Here is a 14,491-nt window from a genome sequence, read left to right as displayed (position 1 = left end):
AAGCAGGGAAGAAGCGGGGGAGGAAGGGGAGAGAAAGAAAAGGGCGGGATGGATGGATGCAAGAAAGAGTGAGATCCTTGATAAACATTGTGGTGCGCTGGTTTACCTGTGCAAAATCGATCAGGAAGGGGGAAATGACAGTGATGTGACTCCTCTGGTGAGGAAGATAAGGTCTGCATTGAGTTCACTGTGCAATGTTGGTGGGTGGTGAAAGAGGAGACATCAATGATCACCAGAAGCAAAGCCCTATGGGGATTGGGAAGGACCTCCGATTTTGCACACAAATCCTGAGACTCTGACTTTTCCCATGTCCTCTGAATTGACACAAATGATTCCATGTTGTAGATATGTCCTTAGGAATAGGTGAGGCTGGAAAAGAAAACCCTTGACTTACAGCAATGCCCTCCTCTCCCAGGTAGCCTTCACTGCCTTTGAAACCTGGGAGTCCCTGGAAATAAGGAAAGGAAGAGCACATTAACACTCCATAAAGCAAAACCCAGAGGGAATCAAGCAAAATTCTTCAACTTCACAGTTTTACTTTATTTAGAAAAGAGTTTGAAAAAAAATTAGTCCTCTGCTACAACTTAGGCTGCATTTATTCACTTAAAAATCAATGGAATTCTGAGACAAGTATGCAGATAATTCAAGGGTGTGTGTATGTGAGTGAAACATAATTTTGTCCATACGTCTCTCTGGGGTTATACATCGTGCTAGAGTTTTGTCCAGACAAATGTTCAAATGAACACAGCACTATGTGCCCCTGACAAACTAGAATTATTCTCTTCTCATTAAAAAATCTTTTTATTTAGGATTTTTGCTACATATAAAAAAATAGACCTCCCACATTTCTCTCTATTCTTTCTGAGCCCTGTTTTTAAGAAAATTCTCCACTTTTTTTTTTTACATGAAATAGAAGCGATCAGGAAATAATTAGTCCAAACACTTTCTTCAGAGACACAACCATGACAATTTGGGAGTTACAGTGCTATTTATAAATTATTCAAAAGTCAAACACACATGTAAACAAGCAGTACTGAAATCATTATTAAATACATCCTAATATGCTTGTACATATTTGAACATTTCCTAAACCTCAGACCATAGTTTTACACAGGGCATGTAACATTTTTTTGGTTAGGAAATATCTAAGTCTGTTGTTGGTTACTGTTTTCAGAATTGGCCTGTTTTTGTCTATACATCTGTGACATGTGGGTCTGGCTAAAGCTGAATGAAACATCTGAACATCTTTTGCTATGACAGGGTGATCTGATCTAGCTTGATTTTTAGCAGACTACACAAAATATTCCTGCTTTAAGTGGCTCTGCAGTCATTAAAAATAAAAATTGAAATGACAATGGTATTCAGAAGGTTTTCATTATTCAACATGAAAGACGACAATTGATTTTCCTACATCACTGTCATCAATGCTAGAACACTGGATAATCAACGATCTTGGCAGTTGTTTCTCCTGAGACTTGTACAAAAAGTTTTTAGAAACACTCCAATTTAGAATGCCAAGAAAAAGCCGCGGCCATCTAGTTTGACATATAAAAAGAGAATAACAGGTTGCCTCCAAGGCTCTGCCCAGAAGTTAAAATCACCCCTTACTTCTACCTGAACTCATGTCTGAAAGACATACTTACTTTCAAATAAAGTGAGCCATACATTTTAAAATTACCTTTTTCCCGGGTGGTCCAGGATCTCCCGCTGTTCCATCTCCTCCAATGCACTTGCAGAATAAACAACAGCAAGTCCTTTCAGCAACATTGACCTTGGGGGAAAGCAGCAAATACATTTGGTGACATCGCTTCCCAACACACACAGAAGCTCACCAGTGTGACTCAGACACCTGTCAGTTTCAGAAGCCTGTTCACCATTAAAGTGACCGTGCTCTTGAGAGAATGCATGAGACATTCTGTACCATCCATCTTTTGTTCTGCGAGCTGCATTCTCCGGCATATGAGGAATTCGAATTCAACTCAAAGATCTTCTGTGTTCTCAAAATGGTATCAGTTTAGGCATGGCCAACTCATTGTATACTAATTTATGTGATTTCCTGTTCCCACCCCATCCTAGCATTGGCCATGGTGTTGTTGATTGCCCTATGTAATTCTGCCCCCAATGTTTTGTTCAATAAAATGAATGCACACTGTTTTCTTCGTTTCCTGGCTGTGCATTGTTTGTATCTAGAGGGTTTAGATCAGCGGTTCTCAACCTGTGGGTCGTGACCCCTTTGGGGGTCGAAAGACCCTTTCACAGGGGTCGCCTAAGACCATCGGAAAACACATATATAATTACATATTGTTTTTGTGATTAATCACTATGCTTTAATTATGTTCAATTTGTAACAATGAAATTGGGGGTCACCACAACATGAGGAACTGTATTAAAGGGTTGCGGCATTAGGAAGGTTGAGAACCACTGGTTTAGACGGTGCCCAATGTCACACTGCTTGGAATGGAGTCCACTGGTAAACACTTTCAGAACAGTGTGTGTGACAGGATCTCAAAAACACAATTGCATGTTCAACATTCCAGAAGCACTTGCTGGAGAGGGTGGGGGCATGAGGAGAGTATTCCTCTGTCTACTCTGACCAAAAATTCATATTCTAATTATATTCTATATTTAAATGTCTGCGTAAATCTCATCCTGGGTCTAATTTAATCATACCCTGAATAATAGACATATTCCATTGCAGTTTTACAATTCACACACAAAATTTATTTTTAGGAAAATTCTCTGTTTACAGTAAATTCCATGATTTGCCTTTAGTGGGACAGAATCAGCCTTTGTATTGAGAAGTTTCCCATCAAAATTCTAGTGTGTTGAAAAATGCAATCTTTTGTGATAACTATTTAGCAATTTCCTCTCTTTGTCTCTTATTATATAATGTTTCTTTTCTGACATTAGAAAATTCTGGTTTTCCCCCCCTGAAACTATCAAACCCAATAACACTTGAAACACATGAAATCAAATAACAACAACAAAATAGATTCTCTGATTTCATGTTATACTAGAAGCCCATTGCACGAAGATTCACGCTATAGGCCTTCCTTCCCCTGGCTGCTGGCACTGGTTTTCCTCCAGCACCCAGGACCCAGGCCTTTGGTCCGGCCACAGCAGAGAAGCCAAGCCTTGAGGCTAGGCTTCTCAGCTGTGGCCACAGCGCTCTTCAGTCTTCAGTCTTTGCTCAGTGCCTGCGTATGCAAATTCGCCGCCATCTTTGTTGGGTTAATTTGCATAGTCACTGTGATTGGCTGGTGGGCATAGTGGAGTGACACCAATTTGCATGTTTCTGTTTTATTAGTGTAGATAATATCAACTTTCTTTGGATCACCCAAACCCTACAACAACAAATCTTTTACTATTAACATTAAAATCAATCTGTGTCTAAAAGAAGTTTTTCTTGTAATGTGTTGCATTTATGTGATATTTAAAAACTGACGGTTATTTTGAGGAATAACTTCCTCCTGCTATGAATGACCACTACAGATTTCAAAGAGTAGTAGAGAAAAAAATACATTGTTAAAAATAGATTGTCTTCCCATGTAGAAAGAAATTCCAACAAAACTTCCATATTCTTTAAGCAATTATTTTTTGCACAACTACTACACTGAACAAATTGTGTTTACATATCTATTTATATACCAATTCTGTAGGTGCAAAATAGCAGGACCTCTCACTTTACTGAAGAGGGTCCTAATTTGCTGATTATAGGTTTTATAAATTATAAGCAAATTATAAATTATTAGCCATTTATTAAGGTGAAAGTAGTGCCACACAACTTGGTAACACTTAATCACTCTAGTTTGAAATCCTGTATGTTTCTGAAAGAAATATGATTGAGATGCATCTCACGTAGACATTAGGTTCTAAAAATAGATCATAAGGCAAAAATCCCGGTCAGTGAAGGCAGCCTTCACACATCTTTTCATTGCTCATAAAGTACAACATAGGAGGTTATTCAACTAGTTTTTCCTCAACGTTGAAGCAGATGGCTCTTTCTCTACTTAAACCCTAAATGTAAGTGGTTCTCACTGACAGGCCATGTTGCAGGGAAAATACACATTTTAGGCACTAGAATCATACTCAGTGTGGTGAGCTGTGACACTTAGGATCCACAAGGAATGTGCAAACTGGCTGGCTGAGGGAGCAGCTGATTGACTCTCAGATCTCACACTCTTTGGCACTTACGTTCCTTCATTTAATTTGAGCAGGACTATAAGTGCTATTTAGTTGCTTCTTTTTCCTTCTTTTTTGGCCAACCATGTAAATCAAACATGCTTTGACATCTCTCTACTGTATTACTTTCTTTCAAAACATCCTCTTATTTCAACTGTCCACTAAGTCAGAAAATTCTTTCTGCACTCCCTGATGAACAAAGCTAGTTCAAATTCATAAGCATACATTTTAAACCTGTACACAAAATAGAAAATGTAAACTCACCTGCCTTTTCTGAATAACTTACCAGCTGCTTTGACAGTTGGCTCCCCAGATCCCTCATTCCAATAGTGAACTGGGTCTTGTACTCAAATCCTTTCCCAAATTCAATGTAGAGAAGATCAGCCAGGTCACTTGAATCGGTGGCTCCAGTCAGAGCAACAGTGATAAGGGCATTCAGGCCTGGCCAACACAAGGTACAGGTCTCCAGGTGAGGGGGGTTGGGTAATTTTAATCTTTCTGCACATGTGTGCCTAAACTGTTATTCTAGGAAAACAGTTGCAAGAGGAACACTCATTTTATTGTCTACTTCCCCCAGCAATAAAAGCCTGACAAGTAACAAGACTCATCAGAGAACAAAAAGAATTACACTTTCCAGAACTAATGAAATTGGAGACAGGGGAAATTATAACAGTGAAATAGTGAGTTTAAAAGGATCCACAGAGCCTGGCCAGTGTGGCTCACTGGTTGGGTGTCAACCTATGAACCAGAAATTATATGTGTTTAAATATGGGAAGCCAGAGCTAGAGACATCCTTATTCATATGACACTTTTCAAAGAACATATGGCCATCATCCCTTTATCTCTCCCCCAAAGATTCTGAATTTCTGAGGATATATAAAAAAAAATCTAGCTTCTGAAGTTGAAATCGGTTTACCAAATTTTCTTTGGGAGTAGGAAGAATGAAGATTGGTCTTAGAAATCTGGGTGTTCCAAGACAAACTTCCCAGAGAAAGTTTTGATGTTGTCTGTAAGAGATACATCTTTCCTCACAAAAGAAGAGCTGAAATCAAACAAACAAAAAAACACCTACCCATTCAAACTAAGAACTCTAGGGTCCTGTTCATTAAAATTTCCACTACAACTCATGAAAGAAATGCCAAGACTTGATAGAACATAGAGAAAGTAGCTTTAGTAAATAAAGGGCAAAATAAAAATCCTTATCCTCTAGCTGCAAATCCAGTGAACTTTGCAATTTGTTTAAGATTGAAGAGAGAGAACCAAACTAGCAAAGACAAATCCGCTCAGTCTCTAATAACTAAGCTTGGAGGCGGATGTCTTAGGTCAGAGAATCTGGAAACAGAGCCTGAGATAGCGATTTGGCTGCACATAATTTACTGAGGAAGAACTCTCAGAAGAAAGGGCTGAGGGGGAAGAAGGGCAGGGCAGAGAAAGGGTTTGAGCAAGACAGTGTTTCAGCTGGAGTCTAGTGTCAGCCTGATCCCATGAGGAACTTGGAACATAAATCACACCGCATGGTGCTATTTTGAGGCAAAGATCCAACTCTATGTACTCAACCTGCTGCCCAGGAATGGGGTAGGAAGTAACCTTCCAAGTGAGGTGGCTCCCATTGACCAAGGGCAATTCCTCAGAGAAAGGGGACCTGTGAGTTGTTAGCAGCCAACACTCACAGCTGGAGAATGGGGAAAGGGAACCTGGCTGGAAGAGGGAATCTGGGTGGGGCACCAGCAGCATCCACTTACAGGAAGGGTTTCCTATTCTTAGTCAAACCAGAACATTTAGATGCATTCCACTGATCCATATTTTGGGTAAGAACTGACAAGAAGCCAGATTGGGCACTAGTTCTTGAAGCCAAAAGTTGGTACCAGAGCTTTAAACACTCATAGACACCATGGTTGGGCTATCTCTGGTCTGAAGAAAGGAACTGATTAGAAAGCCCCAAAACATGAGTAAACTTGTCCAATACTGCTTGCAACTCTGAACATGTTTTAAGGGTGTTGAAGAACATAAACCCATTCTTCCATTCCTTGGTCTAAAAGAAATACATGGTTCACGTCTGCTGATACTAAAGAAGTAGCAATATTAGATCATGTGAGGCAAAGTTACACACTTTCCTGGAAAGTTTGAGAGGAAGAAATAGAGTAATATGAGAGAAAAAGTAAGACTTTATATTCAGTGTTTTTTCATATACATAGGGCATGAGTTAAAAAAAAAAGTCAATGCCAGAATGTTCTGAGAACTCATGTGCTCTGCCAAGTGCATACAGAGTAGAAAGGTTGTCAAATTCAGGGCTGTGTGCCTGGAAACTTAAGAGCCAGCATTGAGTTCTGAGAGTATAAAGTCAATAATGATCCCTCCCCCAGTCCTCCCCCATGTTCAATACCTTCTTTTCTAAGAGCATCAGATTTTTGTTCAAGTTTTTCGATGTCATCATCCAATCCATCTGAAAATAAGAGAACCACCTAGGAAAGTATTCAAGAAAGAAACATGAGTAAAAGGGAGGTCACCGGAACCACAGACCAATAAATAAAATAAAATCAAGTTACCTTGCCTCGAGCAGCCGATTTATTCTGAAACGCATCCCACAGGGAACTCAAGAAGTTTGCGTTGAGAAAGGATGGTCCTTTAACTGTGACATCCTTCAAGCTATTCAGTATGTTTTCACTATAGATCTCAAACTTGGGAGAATATTTTTCCGTGGCATTGGTTACTTGAAAAGCTACACTGACCTGAGTCTCTGTGCCCACCTCACAGCTAACCCCATTAAGGGAGCTGATGGCACGTAGGATGTCTGGAAGGTAGGTTTCCATCCAAGACTGGCCATCAAGCAAAGTCTGCCCCTTCTGCTGAGTGGAGATGTCAAATCCAACCACAACATCCACAAAACAATCTAGGATTTAAGGGGAAAAAAGTACCTTATTAGATCAAATAATCCCTTATTTGACTTGGATGCCATATCTGAACCAAGGCACTTGGAATTTTTACTTCTATTCCAGTTACAAAGTTGAAAAATGAGAAAGAACATGAGGGAATAATGGAAGAGGCCCAGAATCACTCTTTCATAACCTGCAAAAGTATATAGTATTATTATTTTCAACTGGTGTAAAATCTAGATGATTCTATAACAAAATTCTGAAAGATTTTATTGTGGTTATTGAAAAAGCTATGCAGAGTCATTTAAATATGTAAAGTATATTTGTTAAGAGTCTAAAATCGCAAATTTATATCACACTACTTATCAACATTCAACTAATACTAAATTATAAGGGAAATATAAAACCATTTGCACAGAGAAATAATTTATAAAAAGAAATCACAAAGAACTTGTCTAAAGGAATGATTTTGATGATTTAACGTCCCAAAAGGAATGTTTCCTCTTCTGTCTTCTAAAATCCATTCAGAAAAGAAAAAATAAAATGGCAAACAAATGCTCCAAGAGATCCTTTGAAATCTTGCTTGATGTAAGTCCTACAGGTGAAAAACTGAGCGCCAAATTCCCCACATTTAACCATGTCAAAGATGGTGCTGCCCTCAGAGCTCAGCCATTCAGGAAGGCAAAGCCAATGCCATCTGGGGCTTCAAGAAATACTTAGAGAGATATTGCACTAACGAGTGTTTTCCCATGCATTAGGAGGTCACAGGTTCAATTCCTAGGTCAGGGCACATGCCCAGGTTGCCTCTCAATCCCCAGTGTGTGGGGGTGGGAGCGTAAGGAGACAGCCAAGCGATGATTCTCTCTCATCAATGAAGTTTCTATCTCTCTCTCCCTCTCCCTAAATCAATAAAAACACATTTTAAAAAATGTTTTGCTCTTATTCATATAAACTCCAGGGGCATTTAAGCACAGGAGAAATTAGAAAGAGCTTATTATTTTCAGCTGAGCCTCACAAAGGGAAGATAATTAGAGAAGAATAAAGTCATGTAACATACACTCTTCTTTCAAGAACTTTAGCTTGGCAAAAAAACTTCAACCTTTCTAATAAATTCAACATACACAGCTTGCTTGGTAAGTTAAAGGGGGGGAGTGTATATTTTCAATTTGCTTTGTTTGGATAAGCAGTTTTTCAGCTATTTGTTGTGTGAACAAATGTCTGCCTTCACCACCTCCAGACACACTGGTCAGTTAAACATCTGCAAATCTTTCAAACTAAAATGTCAGTTTCAATTCTTAAAATAAGGGCCAGTAACTTGATTCATTTTTAATGAGAAGAGTCAGGTGAGGGAAAATATAAAGCCTTATTTGATAATCAATTTTAAATCACTTTGACATTTGAAGTAAATCAATATGTTATCAAGAAAACCTGAAATGCGGGTTTCTAATTTGACTGCACTTACTTTATTGGAAAAATCTCTTCCCCAATAGTCAGAAAGTGAAATGAAAAGAAAGAAACTAGTCAGAAGGAAGCATTAAGAATTTGTCCTTTCCCAAATTCCTCTTGAATCTGTATCCTTTCATTTCTATCTTGAGATTGAAAATTTCCCTCTTGGATGAACATTGTTAGAAAACCACTCGGTAACCAAAATATGTTACTGCCTTCAAGGAAAACAGTCTCTGGTGAGAGAAAAAGAAAAACAAAACAAAACAAAGAAATGCCAAAATGTCATTACTGAGAACTATTCCTTATAAAAATTTAGTATTTTATTTTTTTGGTCTAGATTACTGAAAGTACAAAGTCTAGTAAATAAGTTCCTTGTGTTTCTTTAATTCAAATTGACAAATAATTCCATGATAATATGATCCAAGGAATAGAATTTGGGGAGCAAGTACAGAGCTAGCAGCTATGAGTGTAAATACAATTAGAGGAATTAGGCCATACTAAACGAGTGGACTCTCACGTAATGGCCTTGAAAACTCTACAGAGACATCTGCTCTCAAATTAGGAGCCTTCAAAGTTAATAAGAGGTAGGGATGGTTTGGGAATTGAGCTAGGGAGACGGTTAAAATTGGATTTCCAAAGAGAAAGGTAGGGTTAAATTAGGATAGCAGGAGTGAGGAGAACAGACGAGGGGCAATGAGTATAGGGAAATTAAGAAGGTAAGTCACAGGACTGGCTACAGAGGGTGATAAGATGGAGAAGTAAGCTAATGTCCTAAGCATTTGACTAGTCCTCACAAACAGCATGGGGAGGCGTGGAAGGGGGAGGTCTTTGAGTGGGAAGCACAAAGTTTAGTGTTAGTCATGTACCAGTCACAACTCTGTTACTGCTAAATAACCTGGCAAATCTCTTAACCCCTCTGGGCATTCATTTTCTTGCCTACAAAAATAAAATTATGTATTTCAAAATAAAAATATAAAGGAACAGAAAAGAATGGATTGGAGTGACAGTTAAAGTCTTACGGTTCCCTGCCAGACCCAAAAGCTGATTTTAATTATCTGACTTATAAAGAAAGTCCTTAATCGGAGTTGATGATGGCAGATTCTTATTAAGAATTAGCAGAATCTGCCATCAGCAGGAAGTAGGATATATTAGTAAGATTAGAAGACAGATTCTTGAGAAAATAAAGAAGAAAGTTAGACTGTTGGCAGTTATTAGCAAGTATAAAAAATTTGTGTGTGGCCTTTAAAAGAAGGGGTATCTGAGATTTCAATAACAAAAAAAGAATGATCAAGAAAACAGTTACTGTAAAAGTCTTAGTTTATATACCTCCCAGATTTGCTTGGACCTCCTGTCCCCTCTCCCCCACACAAGTACTTGGACATGTATCCAATGGAGAGCCTTGGCTGCCACCATTGTCTGGTTTCCCAAGGTTGTGTGTGGGGGTGGGGAGGACTTTGACATGGCCTCCATCATGCTCATTACAGTAGAGCCACAATAATTCTGATGCCCATGTCCAACCCAATTGTACTCATGGGAGTTCTGGCTCCTTCCACCATGTGTAGCCACAGATATAAAGCACTGTGAGTTCTGTATCTGGTTTCCCCAAAAGGCTGGATAACACAACACATAGGATGGGAGAACTGACTCTTCATGGGGTAACCTCTGACCAATGAGAGGTCATAGATGGGAAGGAACTGGCAGATTAATCCCCTTCTTTATTCCCAGGAGGTCTATATGGTGGCTCTGTATGGTTTCCTCGGTGTTCTGCATGACCAACATGCTGGTTATGCTTTCTCAAAAAGCTGCAGCTAGCTTGGTAACATATATCTTGTATTACACTTTCTCTCCTTTCCTGTATTACTTCCCTTCCGCTCACTCTTGCTCCCCTGCAGTATTAGCACATAAAATATTAGCACAAACTTTGCTTTGAGCTCCATTTTCTAGAGAGCCCAGTAAGGACAGAGACATACAGAGATCCTTGTTAAGATGCATTGGAAATGACCATTTAACTTTCCTTATAGTTCCCACATTCCTTGAATCAAATCCTGAGGGTGTCTTTTACCTCATCTTAATCAGACTGGCCTTTTGCTTCATCTCCTTTTTGATTCCTCTATCTATGATGATGCACAGATAAGAGGTACACTTGATGCTTTGGCTACCTAATTATGGCTCCATGGCAAAGGAACAGGCAGGACTTTCTTATCCTGAGAACTGCCCGGTCTTCTCTAGGTAGTCAGAATAGCCAGACTCAAAGAAAAATCAGGAAAATAAACACGAATAAAGGTTCAAAAAACAGACTTTGGAACTTAGTTGCTTAGAGGAATCTGGTATATGGTGAGATATTAAATTTGAACATGGCTTTAAAATATTGCTAAAATATCAAAGTTCCTCAACCAAGGACCCCTTGGTAAATGGTCCTTCTGGGAACCAACTCATCACTCCATCTCTGTGATAGTTATTAATACTCGCTGAACATTTACACCGACTTCCCATTCAGGATCTCACTTATCCTTATGAAACAGACTAAGTAGGAACTCTTCCGAAACTCATTCTGCCCAAGAGGAAGCTGTGACAGAGCAGCGGACCCACGGTCTCACAGTTACTGCTGTGGACCTCACACTCGGAATTCAGATCCAGGCTTGTTTGGAGTCTGTATGCCAAACTACCTTATCCTACTGCTTCCTGAGTAGTGATGGTAGGTCAGGTAGGTTACTAGTTCTGCTACTAGATTGTGATGTTGAAAGTGACAACTTAACAGTAAGTGGTTTCACTAGGGAGCAGCAGCTTATCGAAACAATCTCAAGGTACAAACCCATGATGTCTTCAGTTCCAGATATAAACTGGTGAGGCAGAACGCTTAGACACTATTTCTCTATAACATCAGCATGAGATACTCTAGACAACAACGAGGTCAAGAAAACAGGCAGCTTAATTTAACAACGAAAAAAACTGGGTTGGTGTCAGACAGACCTAGGTTTCAAAATTTGCTGAGTCTGTTATGTCCTGCATGTTCTGGGTCAAGTTAGCCATATTCCTTTGAGTCCCATTTTCCTCGTTTATAATTGAAAATAAAGATATAAGCCATATGGGTTGGGGGAGAATTTGTTGAGCTAAAGCATTCAAAATGCTTAGAGCACCATACTTGACCCTTGACAGATACTCCAGAAATATTTAACCTTAGTCACTTCTCTCCTACTCCATGCAGCTGCCCTTCCTTTCACACATAGGAGATCACAGTGTACAATGAAGAGAAACGGAGATGATGTAACTTCGCAGATGAGAAAACTACGAAGGGATACTGATGTCTCCAAAGTTATGCATATTTTAATAAGAAGCAAAGCTAGATGTTCAGGTTGTAAGTGTGACTCGCTTTGAGCCTCACTAAGGTACTGATTTCCTAGAGCTGAGAGTTTATAGTTTAAGAACAGGCTGCCGAAACCGGTTTGGCTCAGTGGATAGAGCGTCGGCCTGCGGACTGAAAGGTCCCAGGTTCGATTCCGGTCAAGGGCATGTACCTGGGTTGCGGGCACATCCCCAGTGGGAGATGTGCAGGAGGCAGCTGATCGATGTTTCTCTCTCATCGATGTTTCTAACTCTCTATCTCTCTCCCTTCTTCTCTGTAAAAAATCAATAAAATATATTTTTTTTTTAAAAAAAAGAAGAAGAAGAACAGGCACCCTCTGATATATTTGCACATGCCTTTGAAGCTTTATCAGTGTTCATTCCAGTCTCCTCAGCCTCAGCCCACGGCTTGGCTATAAAGGCCTCACATTCTTGCTTGCTGCCATAATGACTTCAAGTTTATCTGAGAGTACTTTCCTTACTTATTTATTTTCATACTCAGGACTGTCTCCTTTAAAGAGAAATCACACACTACTTGGTGCATATACTCCTGGCTTTGATTTTCCACATGGTTTTCTTTTATTCTCTCAAGTAGAGAATAGATAGCTCAAAAAAAAAAATTCCTGCCTAATAACTGGAAACGGGTATTTCATGTGAAACAGTACGTTAATGTCGAAGGTTTGGCTGAAGTCACCAGACACATGCCAAAGTATGGGGAGATCATGAGGCAGAGTTTACAAAGACAATAGTCCCTGATCAATTCTCGGACTCTTAAGCTGTAGCCTACACATTGGGTCTGATAAAAGTTTTGAACTTGCAGTTCAGAAGAGCATTTTTGGAGAACGCTGTTGATGTGTGGTGAGCTCTCCCACCCCATATCCACATACACACATGTAAAAGGAAAGAAGGTAATGTCCTCTTTAAGTCAGGAGAGAGGAGCTTTAGGAGATAAGTTGGAGATTACCCAAGCCTAGAAATTCTGCAGGATGAGATGCAGGATGGCATGCTGCTCTCTCTGCAAAGGAGAGGTGCCACACTGGGGACGGGGCGCATAACTTCCGGTGTTTATCAGGGAAATTGATATGTTACTGTTTCCCATGGAGTTGCTATGGTTGCCTGTAAGTAAGGGCTGTTTTGGCTTCTCTGATCTCCTGTCCAACAAGGCTACCTGGAATGGCAAAGACATGGCAGCAGAATAAAGCTGAAGGCATCACCAGCTGCTCAGAAGTGGAGGAAGGCTGAAACATCTGGAATTGAGACATGCATATCTTCCTCGAGGGAACTGTGGTGGAAAGATCCACTGACAAATGTGCCGTGGTGGGGGCGGGTAATGATCGGGGCAGGTGGGAAAATCCTTGACTGAGGAATGGACTCAACTTCAGACATGGGCTACTGTCATAGAAAACGAATTGCTGACATGTGCCGTCAGGTGCCAACTTCCCTGTACCTCTTTAGCTCTTCTCCCTTCCCCAGCCCATTCTGGGAAGGCCAGAAAGTATGGCTAGCAAGAAGAGGGCAGGGCCTGGGAGAAAGGGGGTAGAAGTGAGAGGTGGGAACAATGGATAAAATGCCAACCACATGTGGCCTCTTCTTTGTGGCAGGGGAGCCGCCCATGGCTGGCTACGAAAGCAGAGTACCCTTGGATGAAGTTTTAATTGTTACACTTGGATGGACATATGAATCACCAAGAAGAGGTTCACTTATCTCCTGAAAGGAATAGGAGCAAGAGAGGAGCTGGCCCTCATGCATCAATTTCATGGGTCGGTGGTAGACAAAAATAGAGCACTCTATAATTACATCTTTGGTGTCATGCTTAATCAAAGTAAAGCTTAAATATGCATTTTCTCATTTAAGCTTCCCAATGATGTTTTGAATCAGGTGCTGCTATTATTCACATTTTACAGATGAAAAAATCAAACTTATAGAAGAAACTGTCCAAGAAAAAAATGGCCATGGAGCAGCCAGGCTGCCTGTCTTCAGAGCTGCTCTTAGCAACTATGTAAGCTTCTCTCTCCCTGGTGAAAATCCGGGGTTAATGTTTACCATTATTCAAAATCACAGCCAACCTATTAGGCACTTTTTATACAAAAATAGAAAAAGCTACCTTTCCTTCCATCTGTTGGGGTGGGGGGGGATGTCAAAATGTGCTGAGGTGTTTTTTTTTATATATTTATTGATTTTTTACAGAGAGGAAGGGAGAGGTATAGAGAGTTAGAAATATCAATGAGAGAGAAACATTGATCAGCTGCCTCCTGCACACCCCCTACTGGGGATGTGCCCACAACCAAGGTACATGCCCTTGACCGGAATCAAACCTGGTACCCTTCAGTCCACAGGCTGACGCTCTATCCACTGAGCCAAACCAGTCAGGGCTGTGCTGAGTTTTAAGAAGTAATTTACTAACTTCCACAGGAAAGTTTCATAATAAAAACATAACCCTCTAAAGACAGTCCCTGCATCCTCATACCGTGCAGCACTTGGCAGCTCTGTAGGCCCTATTGCCAGGCAACCCAAATCTGTCAAATGGTTTATTTCTTTGATACACGTCCTCCAGCCTCTGAAACCAACCAGATTATCAACAACGGCTTTTTCCTCACAGCGTCTGAAATCGAAGGATGCACATTTACAAAGAGGGCATGCTCTCCCAG

At 40.2% G+C, this 14,491-nt stretch overlaps 1 protein-coding gene across 1 annotated transcript in view; it reads right to left on the bottom strand.

Annotated features, from left to right (window-relative positions):
- Positions 1 to 14,491, bottom strand: part of COL6A6 (collagen type VI alpha 6 chain) — a 95,416-nt gene that overhangs the window by 64,657 nt on the left and 16,268 nt on the right. The window contains 5 exon segments of the mRNA XM_014450721.2: positions 395 to 448; positions 1,679 to 1,771; positions 4,469 to 4,623; positions 6,566 to 6,644; positions 6,729 to 7,072. Coding sequence (XP_014306207.1) covers positions 395 to 448; positions 1,679 to 1,771; positions 4,469 to 4,623; positions 6,566 to 6,644; positions 6,729 to 7,072 — 725 coding nt within the window.

This window comes from Myotis lucifugus, unplaced genomic scaffold (genome assembly GCF_000147115.1).
Source record: "Myotis lucifugus unplaced genomic scaffold, Myoluc2.0 scaffold_8, whole genome shotgun sequence".
NCBI classification, from domain to species: domain Eukaryota; kingdom Metazoa; phylum Chordata; class Mammalia; order Chiroptera; family Vespertilionidae; genus Myotis; species Myotis lucifugus.
The sequence above is the reverse complement of the archived record's forward strand: the minus strand, read 5'-3'. Positions and strand labels throughout refer to the sequence as shown.